Source organism: Halichoeres trimaculatus, unplaced genomic scaffold, assembly GCF_033239565.1.
Source record: "Halichoeres trimaculatus isolate MK-OKI-2021-1 unplaced genomic scaffold, fHalTri1.1 fHalTri1_scaffold_21, whole genome shotgun sequence".
NCBI classification, from domain to species: Eukaryota; Metazoa; Chordata; class Actinopteri; order Labriformes; family Labridae; genus Halichoeres; species Halichoeres trimaculatus.
In genome coordinates this window covers 5,986,335-5,998,951 of record NW_027437199.1, presented here as the reverse complement: position 1 = coordinate 5,998,951, position 12,617 = coordinate 5,986,335, and the positions used below count along the sequence as shown (strand labels likewise).

The 12,617-nt window shown below is 37.7% G+C and overlaps 1 protein-coding gene across 1 annotated transcript in view; it reads left to right on the top strand.

Moving 5' to 3' along the window:
- The window catches only part of LOC141810918 (uncharacterized), a 40,582-nt gene that overhangs the window by 19,227 nt on the left and 8,738 nt on the right, over positions 1–12,617 (top strand). Inside the window, exons 6-8 of the mRNA XM_074698781.1 lie at positions 186–279; positions 2,748–2,886; positions 3,783–3,979. Of these exons, the coding sequence (XP_074554882.1) occupies positions 186–279; positions 2,748–2,886; positions 3,783–3,979 (430 nt within the window). The remainder of the gene's footprint in view (positions 1–185; positions 280–2,747; positions 2,887–3,782; positions 3,980–12,617) is intronic.

Genomic DNA, 12,617 nt, shown 5'->3' with positions numbered 1-12,617 from the left:
GATTCAGGGGCAGCCAACGTCAGGGCGGGAGCGCGTCTGGCAGAAATGAGACATGTAATGAGGATCTTTTGGATGTAATGGAGCTTAAATTTCATGTTGCAAATTGCTAACTGTCCATTTCTTCGTAAAAGTGGATTCCTAATGTCAGACGTTTGGGTGGATGATGTTGTTTTGTGGGTTTTCAGGTCTGCCCAGCTCCCTCTCTGAGCTCCACCTGGATGGAAACAAGATCAGCAAAGTGACGAGCGGCAGCCTGCAGGGCCTGAAGAACCTGGCTAAGTAATGAAAGCATCATGTTTTTAAAATTGTGTAACCACTGCTAAACAGCACCCCCTGTGGCTGAAATGTTAATTACAATTCAGCTGTGCACATAATATCTTTTAATTTCTCTACATCATCAAATCATGTTTACCTGAATGACAGAAACCTAAAGTGTTAACGTAAGGCTGATAAATTCATTAGTTCAGTGTTTCCAAACCAGACGAGCTACAGTCAGTCCAAGTACTGAAACAAGCAAGTTGCACTTTATCTCAAAAGTTCAGTGATTTTTATTTGGAGCAGGAAGGTCCCAGGGGCAAATTAAACTCAAATATCAATTAAACCAAAACTGAAAGTCCAAAAAGAATATGTGAAGACAAGATGACCTGACAAGGAACTGAAGAATCACACTGCAAAAACTGAAATCTTATCAAGTGTTTTTGACTTATTTTAGGTAGAAAATGTCTCTTTAGACTTAATATGAGCCACATTCACCTGACCAGTCCAAAAAAACCTTCTTATTTCAAGTTATTGAAAGAGCAAAATGAGGTCTGAATTGTTTGTAACAAGTAAAAAAAAGAAATCTGCCAAAGGAACCAAAGAAAAGTTAATGTTTCAAGACACTATACTAATTTTGAGCCAATTTTCCAGGAAATTTTTCTTGGTCCATTTGCAGTTTTTTTTAACTTGTTCCAAGTAATTCAGACCTCAATTTTGTCTTTAAATAACTTGAAACAAGTCAATTTTCTGGACTGATCAGGGGAATGTGGCCCACATCAAGTGCAATAAGACAATTTTGACTTAAAATAAGACAAAAACATTTGGTAAGAATAAAGTTTTTTGCAGTACGTGGCAGTATCAGACATGAAACCCATGTCAGCCAATCAGAATGCACCTTCATCATTTAGCTGTGAGGTTTGAGAACCAAAAACTTTTTTGTTTCCTGGCAAATACACAAACAATGAAACCACAGTTTTCCAAAATTTTCACTTTGGTCGGGGTTTTTAGAAAACATCATTTTTAGTGACACAAAACTGTGGTTTTGTGTTTGACAGGCCTAAACACACTACAAAAAACTGAAATCTTATCAAGTGTTTTTGTCTTGTTTTAAGTAAAAATTTTCTTATTACACTTAATATGAGCCACATTCAGCCGGCCAGTCCAGAAAAAAAAATGTTTGAAGTTGTTTGAGACAAAATAAGGTCTGAATTGGTTGTAAGAAGTAAAAAAAAAATCTGCCAATGGAACAAGAAAAGTTTGCTTGCAAATTTGCTTGAAACTAGAAAAATGTCTCAAAACAAGAAACTTTTCTCTTATTCCATTGAAAGATTTCTTTTTTTACTTGTTACAAGCAATTGAGTCCTCATTTTCTCTTTAAATAACTTGAAATAAGAGATTTTTCTGGACTGATCGGGTGAATATGGCTCACATTAAGTATAATTAGACAATTTTCTACTGAAAACAAGACAAAAACACCTGATAAAATTTCAGTTTTTTGCGGTGTGTATAAAAATATTTCCAGCATAAATATGCAGTTTTAAAGATAACTGAGCCATGTCCACACACAGCCGAGCATTTTTCAAAAAAACTAATATTGTCTTTTGTCCACACGTAACCAGGTAAATATACCGACAAGTGAAGCTTGAAGCGTGTCAAACCCATACTTGGTAGTGTTTTCCAGACATAAAACCTGTGCCAGCCAATCAGAATGAGCCCCCGTCATTCAGCTGTGATGTTTGAGAACCAAAAACTTTTTGCTTCCTTGCGAAAACACAAAACAATAAACCCAGAATTTTCCAAAATCTTCACTTTGGGAGTAGATTTCAAAAAACATCATTTTTAGTGACAAAAAAATGTGGTTTCGTGTTTGACAGACCTAAACGTATAAATATCTTGATAACCAACTACATATTAATAGACACTGGGTTAATCGAAGATGAAACTAAAGAGGGAGAATCAAGAGCAGAGGAAACACAAGGGCAGGAGGTAAAACCAAACCAGACACACCGTGAATAAAGTACAAAATAAAACAGGAAACAGGAGAAATACCAGACAAGAATCACAGAGATTAAGACAACTAGGACACATAGACACACAAGATAAATCTATGAGACAGAAACACTGAGAATACACACATCAGAAAGGCTAACACATGACACACACTGCTATTTAAAGTCAATTATCTTTGCGTGAGTGAGTCACACAACTGTGACAGTGACAGTACGATAATGTTAGCTTTAGCATAAAATCATCGCTAACCATGTATTAACAAAGTAAGGAAGAGTCATCTGTAAATTCAGCTCAATATTTGTTTATATTTGTTAGCTTTGGTGTAAGGTTAGCTGTATTGGCTATGGGGCAGCTTTTGATACCGTTATTTAATTTCTTCATTTGTTTCCTGCTTTCTCATACATGAAGAAACAGTCTTGGTTTTGTTTCTTGCAGTAAAGTTGGAAACTATCTAACCTACTCCATGCTTCATCCTGCAGGCTGGGTCTGAGCTACAACGAGATCAGCTCTGTAGAAAACGGCACGCTGGCTAACGTCCCTCACCTGAGAGAGCTTCACCTGGACAACAACGCTCTGACCAGCGTCCCCTCTGGTCTGTCCGAACACAAATACATCCAGGTACGCAAACTTTCTACGACTATAGAGTTATTAAGGGAGGTCACAGGAGGAACATTTCAGCTCCATCCGCTCATTTTCCCTGATGGGAGCCACACCGGAGGAGTTTACTCTCCTGCATTTTTCCTTTCGCTGTGTTTAGCTTCTCTCTGCCTGATTACAGGTGGCTCCATAACAACAGGCACATGGATGCATTTAGCTTGTTTATGGGGTAGAGTGTTGGTAGAGAGCTGAGCAGACTTCAGTGGGAGTGTTAACAGACTGAACCATCCCTGTAAAAACCTGCTTTGAGGTAATTTCCTGTAATTCATTGGGATTATATTCCCGTCTAATGAACCACAGCCGGAACGCTCGCCAAACATCTTTGAGCTGTTTCTTTATTGGAGTTGAGGAGTCGCTGCTGTTAGCTGCCTAGCACAGTTTGTGCTAACTGCACTAACAAACTCAAGACAATAAGTTCAACAATTAACACGTCTAAATTTAGGATGGAGAAAACAAAGAATATATAAAAAAGAGTGGTTTGACTTTTCTGAGAGCAGATTTGATGTTTTTATTTAAGGAGTCGCCCTCTCAGAGGAACGTAACAAGCTATTGTTGTGATTTTATATTTTTAGCTTTAGTAGATTCCTCTACATCTTTGCAGCATTTAGCTGTGTCGTTGTTTTCTGCTTCTTCCCGAGCAACATAACCTCTTATTTTGGAGGATGATCCCACAGGAAGTCCTTTGACCCGCTTGTTTCTAGTCAAACATCCTGAAGACAAAACAAAGTTTTTGGCTCCCTGAAGCTGTCATTATTCATCCTGTGACTTATTATTATCTCCTCTATCTGCTGGATTTCATTGCCAGTCACGTCCCACTCAGAGACCAAAGGTTGTCATTATTTAAATCCCCTCTCTAGGTGGTCTACCTCCACGCCAACAAGATCTCTGCTGTGGGAACCGGTGACTTCTGTCCTCCAGGCCTCAACAGCAAGAAGGCCATGTACTCCGGCATCAGCCTCTTTAGTAACCCCGTGCCGTACTGGGAAATCCAGCCCATCACCTTCCGCTGCGTGTTCGACCGCTCCGCCATCCAGCTCGGCAACTACAGGAAGAAGTAGACGACGGAGGAAGAGGAGCGTCCCGCGCGCATCAGCGAGGAAGTGTGTGATTGTAAATGAGTGTGTGAAAGTTTTGTAAGTGTGCGTGTTTGACCGCAGCCCCCCGAAACACTGACCCCCCGACCAACACTGCCTCCCCACGACGACAACGGCGACGTCATGAACCTACATCTCAGTACGTTAGTGGACCTGGACCTGGAACGCCACATATCATACTCAATATTTAGCTTTAAGGTCGGTGCAGCAGTATCAGCAAACACCAGCGTAGAACGGTGATGCTCTCACACACAGCACATCAGTCACAGAAGCATTTACATCACTAACATGCTCCCACACACACACAGAGGTGATTCCCCATCAACCCGAAACGACCGCCTCACCCAATCCCAATCTGAGTCCCAAATCAAAGTCTGAATCTGAGAGAGCTGGCCTGTAGAGCAGGCAGCAGGGGGTGAACTTGTGTTTTAATACCTTTAACAGCCGGTATAACTAGAATGTACTTACCTGTGTACTAGGATTAGCATTCAGAGTGTAACTTTGCCACGCTGCACTCCCTGACAGAACTCTGATTTCTATTTGTTTGATTCAAACCAGGTGGAGATAAAGTAACCGTGACTTCTATCACAGTGTGATTCCTCATGCTTACTTCTTTACTGTCCTGTAGTTCTGGTGTCTGTCTCCATCCCTTGTTCCTCTCCTGATGTGTGTTGTTCAATAAAAGAAACAAGGTGAAAATAGCTTCTAAAAAATGTAGAATAAACCATATATGTTTTAAACATAAGCCATTCCAAAGATTTATATGCATGCTCTACTTTTTGTTTTTGTTTTTGTTTTGCTTTGACTTGAACCTGGTGCTTTCTGGAACCTCCTGTTAATGCCTGTACCTGTTTCTCTGTTTCCTTTTTTTTAAGAGTCAAGACAAATTGGAGGTTGTTTGTGGACCGTCATGCCCACGGCAGCCATGTTGGTGTGAATGTTGTATGTATAGACGCTGTATATAAATGCTGTATAAAAAAAACTCTCATTGCTTAAAGGCACAAGCACTTACCATAGCTCAGACTTAATATATCAGCAACAAAGGTGTTCCTCTTTTCCCGGAGCAGGGGCTCCAGCTAAGGTGTCCTAAACTAAATAAAAATACTAATGGAAACAGGAGCAGTTTTTTAATCAGTGTAAGCAACAGAATCTCATTATTATTATTATTATGATTATCAATGAAATGCATGGAGTCCTCCTGATCACCAGGTGGCGCTGTGATAGTTGCAGCACAGGTAAAAAGAGGACAGCAACTTCCTGGCACACAAGGTCAAGAGGAGGCACAGGTAAAAGGTACTGAGCCACAGGTGAGACATTGATTTAATGTGTTTATATACATTTAACATAACTATGAGGGAACTCTAGGCACCTTTATATAACAAAGTTTTTCTAACACGTATGAAAAACTTACTCATCATCAGCATACAGAGTGATGGTTATAAGAAACTAAGAAATACCAAAGCACCATGAGTATATAGAGTGATATTATTAATGTATATGAGAAACATTCACACATGATTGAAGAACAGAGTAATGTTTTAAAGATTCCTAAATTATTCTTATATTTAATCAGCCTTACCAGTGTATAGGCTTTACAACAACGTTTAGATGATATTAGAAATATACTGTCACATAAAGGTTTTAGGAGTGAGAGTTTAAAATTTCTAAAAAGATTCAAATGTCATCAGCATATGGCTTTAAGTCAAGATATTAAAAAATACACATTGGTGTAAAGACTGATGTTTGGAAGACGATAAAAGATCCAAACAACATCTGCAAAAAGAGTAAATGTATCAGTAAAAAAGTCTTCAAGCCATTCAAAAAATACTAAAACTTCAGGATACAGAGCAAAGTTTGAAAAAAGGTTAAAATTAAATAAATAAAATGATAAATTAATAAATAAAGTATTTTTTTATACCTAGCAAAAACAGTTTATTTTAGAAATATTTAATAATTAAAAAAGATCATCAGCATATAGAGTGATGTTTCAATTTGTCATAAAAAAATATGCAAATGTGACTATGAAGCATGCAGACTTTAAAACATTCAGAGACACTCAAACATCATCACTAAACATATTAAAGTTATAGTTATTTAGATGTAACAGTGTAATGTATGATGGTTTTAGAAAACTTTAAAAATACTAAAACATCATCAGAATAAAGAATGGTAGTTTAGAGATAATCTAAAAATAAATAAATAAATAAAATGTGTAAAGATTTTCTGTCATTGTCTCTCTATATAAACAAAAAATATTTTATTTAAAAATACTTTTGGACATTTAGAGATACTCAAACATCATCAGCATATGGATTTAAGTTTGAAATTTTTAGAGTAAGATCATAGAGTCTCATGGTTTATAGATACCATAATAATAGACTAACATCATTAGTTTATGTATTACCTTTTTAAAATTACTGAAATATATTTAAATATTAGCAGCATTAACAGCAATATTTTTATGAAGTTATGATATTTTTAAAAATATCTAAGAAACCATCAACATATGGAGTTTTCAAAGAAATATTCAAAGAATACTCAAACATCATCTGCATAGAGAGTGAAGATTTTCGAACTAATGGCATCTTTAGGATATTTATGTGAACCTTTATCTGCTTTTTGAAACACAAATAATCCAAAGCTTTACCTGTGAAGTTTTTTTTAATGAAGCACTTGTTTAATGTCATATTTCTGTTGAAATGTGCCACCTTTATTTTACTCCTGTCCAAAAACCAGATGTAAACTTAATTCATGATTCATCAACGTGGACAAAGAAAGGAAAGTTTTAACAGGTTTGAATACTTCAAGGAACAACATTAATCAGCATTAAATGACCACATGGGTCTTAGCCTGGAAAAATGACTTTACTCAGCACTCAGTGTGTGACATTCATTCAAAGCTAGGGAACAAACTGTGCTGAAACATGACGTGTTTGGTGAATAATGAATCTTACAAAATCTAATCATGCTATTGTGAGACTTTGACGCGTAAGAAGAAGATGACAGCTGTGCTTGTTCCTCATTTCTGTTTTGATGAGCTGTTTTTCTGCGCAGGAGTTATTCCCGGCATGTATTGGCTAAGACTCAGACTGCGCTCCATGACTGGTTCTACTGTATACATTTAGAGGACGTATATGCCGCTATATATAAACAAACAGACAGACAACACATTCAGTTTAGAGCCCGCAGGTCACCATGACTATGGTTTGTGGGAGAAAACCTGAGCTCCCTGAGAAAACAAGACTCACACAAGGCCAACATGTTAATCTGACACAGGTTTGAGACAAAGTGAGACAAAGTGAGACGCAGCGAGACGCGGCGAGCATCGTGCAGCGGGAGGGAAACAGTTCAGGGAAGATGTTTGAACATTAAATGTATGGTGGATGGATTTACTCCCAGCCATCCCAGCAGCTTCTCACTTTATTGATGGGTTTTGTGGGCCGAGGTTAAGAAAAATATTTGCTCAAGAACCATTTCTGGCCCCTAAGCTGCTGATTTATGATTTCTTGAATCTTTCAGACAGGAATATTAAGGTTAAAGGAAAAAGGAAAGGATCTCCTCACGGACACGGGCTGCAGGTTGTTTTGTGTCTAATAATCAGTACTGATAAGACTCCCAGCTCTGTCAGTAAATCCTCTATAAACACCTTTTTTTTTTGCATCATATCAGGAGTCATGCAGGTGAAATGTTTAAAACATGCATCCTGACGAAACAAAGGAAGAGAAAAACTTGATTTTTAAGTATTTTTAAATTTACTGCCAGAAAGACTGCGCAACGATATGATAAACTGTTTCATCAGAGGAATAAAGGAAAAACTGTTCAAATATGTTTCTAAAGACAAAAAAGAAGGAAAGTTTCTGCTGTTTAACTCATTAAAAGTGAAAGAATATTTAAAAAAGATGAATTATAAATGGGACTGAGAAATAAGCATTAAGATTCTGTTTGTGTGACTGGCTCAGCTCCATAGAAATCTTTATTTAAAACATAAACTCTCGAACAATAGAAACCTTCTTCCCAAAAAAGCAGCTTTAAAAGCTCCACTTTTAGTTATAACTGGCTCAGAATCATCCCTCTGATATGATTCGAGTGTTGGTTTTTCCTTTTTTCACACAGACTGAAAAGCATCAGTGTTTGACTCCTGGCTTCATCCCAGCACCCTGAGTCTCTGCAGCACAGCAGCATAAACGCTCTTCAATCTGACGCCCCCTTGTGGAGCCTATTAGTACTGCCTTCCTCTGGGACACATGCATGAGCCTGGTGCAACCTGATCTCCTGAGCATACGTCTGTGCTAAAGAACATAAGCACTTGGACTTATTGCTTTAGGCGCGCTGCCAGGAGTTATGTGTGTCGGTGCATGTGCGTGGAGGTGTCTGCAGGAGTCGGAGTAATGAGAGGGAATAAAGCTGCAGAGAAAGAACGATGTGTGCATCCATGGAGGTTTAATCTGCAGTGTGCATTCAGGGCTCAGTGTGTTTTTACATGTTGGTGTGTGTAAAGGTGAAGCTTATGTAACAGGAGGAACCTGAGCTGCTCCACCACGGCCAAAGAAAAGACAGAAGAGCAGATGTGCTGCACATTCATGGAGATGGTTTTAACGCAGAAGCTCAAGAAAATGAAGCTCATAGACTCAGATTTCTGTATATTTATCTCCAACATGATAAAACAAAGATGAGCTGAGGTTTTTTTTGGTTTCCAGAGCTTCTCTTTTCACTCGTCCTGCACATGTGAGCACATGGAGACACGCTGAGAGAATCAGCTGGCCTGCCAGGAGACGAGGCGCTCCGCTTTAAGCGTGCCTCTTATAACACACGGCCACATGCTCGGGACAGAAGGTGGTGTCTGGGTGCTGTCTGAGGTTTTATTAGAAGCCTCTGTAAGTGTGTGCACATGTGTGTGTGATTGTGTGTGTGAATGCCAGGAGCTCCAGGAATAGCCCTGTTTGATAATAAGGCTGCTTGGATCTCCATCTGTGTTCCTCTTTAAGGTGTGTGTGTGAGTGTGTGTCTGAGTTGTAAAGTTTTTTGAGCTGATGTGAGTGTGTGGAGCTTAGGAGAAGATATCCCATAGAGATGGTTCAGGCTTTAATTTCAAACTCTGCCATCGCCCCATTAATTGATCACATGATGTTCAATGCCATATTTACACCCCAAGGTACAGAATTAAGATTAGCCCTGAAAAAAAAAATGTTTTTGTGTTACTACATGAATCTGAACAAGCTCAAAACTTGGGAATTAATTATACTTAAACCTTTATCTAAACAAATTTACAGTATTTGTGGATCTATTTTTTTGTTTCCCTTTTTAAAATTATTTTGAAAAATCTATATATTTATTTATTTTTAATTTTTTTCTGATTTGTCTATTCATTCTGTATTAATGGATTTTCTATATTGTGTAAACCCTTAATTTTATTTTTAATTTTTTTCATTATTGTCCTGTACATCGTTGTATATTTTATTAATTTTTTGTGTGATTCATCTTAAATTTTGTTGTTTTTTTGGATTATTTTTGTCTTCTCAATAATGAGTTTTGCTTATTTTTTAAATATTTCATTAATTTATTTTTAATCAATTTTTCATAATTTATTTAACATGTTTTTTTTTATTTTATTTTATTACTTTTTTATCGTTTTATTTTTAATCTATATATTTTTTAGGATTTGTTTATTTTTATCTACTTCTATTGTTATCCATTTACCATTTTCCTCTCTTTTCAATTGAATTCATTTTGAGCATTTTTATGATTTCATTTTTATTTAGTATTATGTTTTTGGTATTGTTCATTTTAATGTAGGATTTTTTTTTGTTGTTTGTGTGTTTGTTTTCATTTTTTTATTTTATTGATTGATTTCTTTATTGATTTTCATTTTTTATGATTTTGTTTTTATTTAAATTATAATCATTTAACTTGTCTAATTGTTTGATTTGGTTCTTAAACCCTCTCCATGTAGCTGCAGAAAACAAACCCCAGGAAAAAAATCAAAACCTATGTTCAGTATTTTCCCCCCAGCAGTCAGACAAAGACTTGATCCAGTAAACCTCTGTGAGTCACTACAACGGGTATAAACAACACATTTTGTGGTAAAACTGGTCGTAATACTAGTTTCAGATGTCATCAGGATACACTTGAGTGAATCACACTCAACATGTGTTTCAGAGTTAAACAGAAAAACTTTGACTCTTCTTTGATTTGGGCAGAGGGAACAGGGATAACCGTATACAATGGTTTGTATCAGTTTGGAAGAAGAGAAAAAATTATGAAACAGAATCCAGAGATAACTCGTTGTTAGAGGGAAACATGCTGACGAGGCAGAACTCAGACCCTGTGTTTCAGCCTCTGCAGTGAAATGAGCCTGAGCGAGCTTCTGTTGTTCATAAAAACAGTGTGGTCACACTTTGATGTCCCTCAGAGAAACAAACAACCCAGTTAGAGATGAAAGGAAGAGGAGGGTCAGGTCTCTGCTGGTGAAAGTAGGACTCTGCAAGAGCTGAGGACCAGAAACAGGATCAGTCCTCAATGCACAGTGTCAATGAAGTGATTATTGAGGATCATTCTCATCAGGAAAGGTTAAAATTTGAATGCAATGAGTTGTTTTTTGTGGTATGTCTCAGCTCCCTGTACTTCAAAGTGCATAAGTGGAATGAAGAAGCCTGAGGCAGGGAGAGCACACCTCCTGTATGTTATCTGTCCATGCTCAGCTGTACTGTCCTGTAAACAGACCCCACTGTTGACATCCTGACACTGTTTACCCTCCAGGAATTAATGCTCTGATATAATTCATGTCTCGGCCTCTCTGAGCCAGTTAAGTAACAGCAGCGAACAAACAGAGCATTAGGAAAACGGTGTTGAGAGGAAGCGTTTGCCATCTGGCCTGATGGAAAGGACATGAGAGCATGTGGCAGACACCAACACGAGGAGCAGCGCAGTGACTCAGCACAATGACAAAATGTCTCTGATTTCCAGCCACGCTCAGAAACCAGTCTGGAAATGTGAAGAAGACTTCCAGTAACGGAGGAGAAAACATCCACTGCAGAGGAATAAATATGTTGTGAAGTTTCCTCAAGACGAGCACAATGAGGAGTCTGTCTGGACCAGTGGAAACCATGGAGAAAGTTCCAGTCTTTTCATCAAACACTCAACAACAGATCGAAGGTGTTCCTCAAACCTCACAGGCTCAAACAACTCTTAGCATCAGAGGGTCTATTGTTGTGGTTTTATAGATTCCAGTGTTACTGTTGTGGCTGCAGTAAACAGCTTTTTAACAAACATGCCAACAAATTCAATCTATACTTCACGCTTCCAGTGGATCAAACAGCCAATTAGAGCGTATCCTGGAGTATTTAGCAGCTTTACAGCTATAGGAGCGTTGGCAGGGCGTGCTGGATCACAAACACACGATTGGTTTTGTTCCCAGAAGAGTTTACGAGGTGATGCTGCAGCAGTGAAGTGTTTGCTTCTTCTCAGGTTGGCCAAGGTTTCCAGACCACATGAAGATTACATTTCACAAACTTTAAATCAAATGTCTGTTCAGATATTTCCATTTGAGGACGGATCTGTTTTCTGTTCACTGGAAGAAAAGTGTTTATTCTATTTTTGGAAAGAGATGCAGAGATGTGGCTCATATGTTTTTAATCAGCAGGTATTGAGATCACTTGTGCTGTCCTCACTCACCTGACAGAGGTTATATCAGGAAGCTAAGGCTTTCTTTGAGGTTTCTCTTTGTCTATCTGTCACTTTCTTAACCCTCGTATTGTCTAAACTTTTGATGGACTCTTTATTTGGTCACTTTCCACCACAACCTCTGTGTAGCACGCTCTCTTTTCAGGAAAATGTGAAGATTTGAAGAGATTTGACCCTGTACGCCTATGATTACCTAGTAGTAGCATTCATATTTATGAGGGGGTATCACAGCTAGCTACATTAGCAAGGCTACACTGCAAAAATCTGAAATCTTAAGTGTTTTTGTCTTATTTTCAGAAGAAAGTGTCTTTTTAGACTTAATATGAGCCACATTCACCTGATCAGTCCAGAAAATTGTCTTATTTCAAGCTATTTAACAACAAAAATGAGGTAATGAATGATGATGATGAAACAAGAAAAACATGTTGGAAATTGCTTGAAACTAGAATAATGTCTTAGTACAAATAACTTTTCTGTTATTCCATTGGCAGATCTTTTTTTGACTCGTTACAAGCAATTAAGACCTTATTTTTGCCTTTGAACAACTTGAAATAAGAAATTTTTCTGGACTGGTCAGGTGAATGTGGCTCATGTTAAGTCTAAAAAGACATTTTTTTACTGAAAATAAGACAAAAACACTTGATAAGATTTCAGTTTTTGCAGTGTAGCTTTGGTAAGGCTTGGTTTTTTTGTCACTGAGTTTAACTGAAAGAGCTGAAAACTGTAGACTAAGCCAATGCTCTGATGGAAAGTACCATCAGCTCCTTTGTGAATGAAAAACCAATAAATGATAAGAGCTTTTAGTGAGGCAGTAACGCCTACAAACAAAAGGACAACAGAGACATCTTTTGCTTGTTTTTAGTTTGAAACTTCTGCTGTTTTGTCTCATTTAACACTTAATTGAAGATCATTTGTTCCC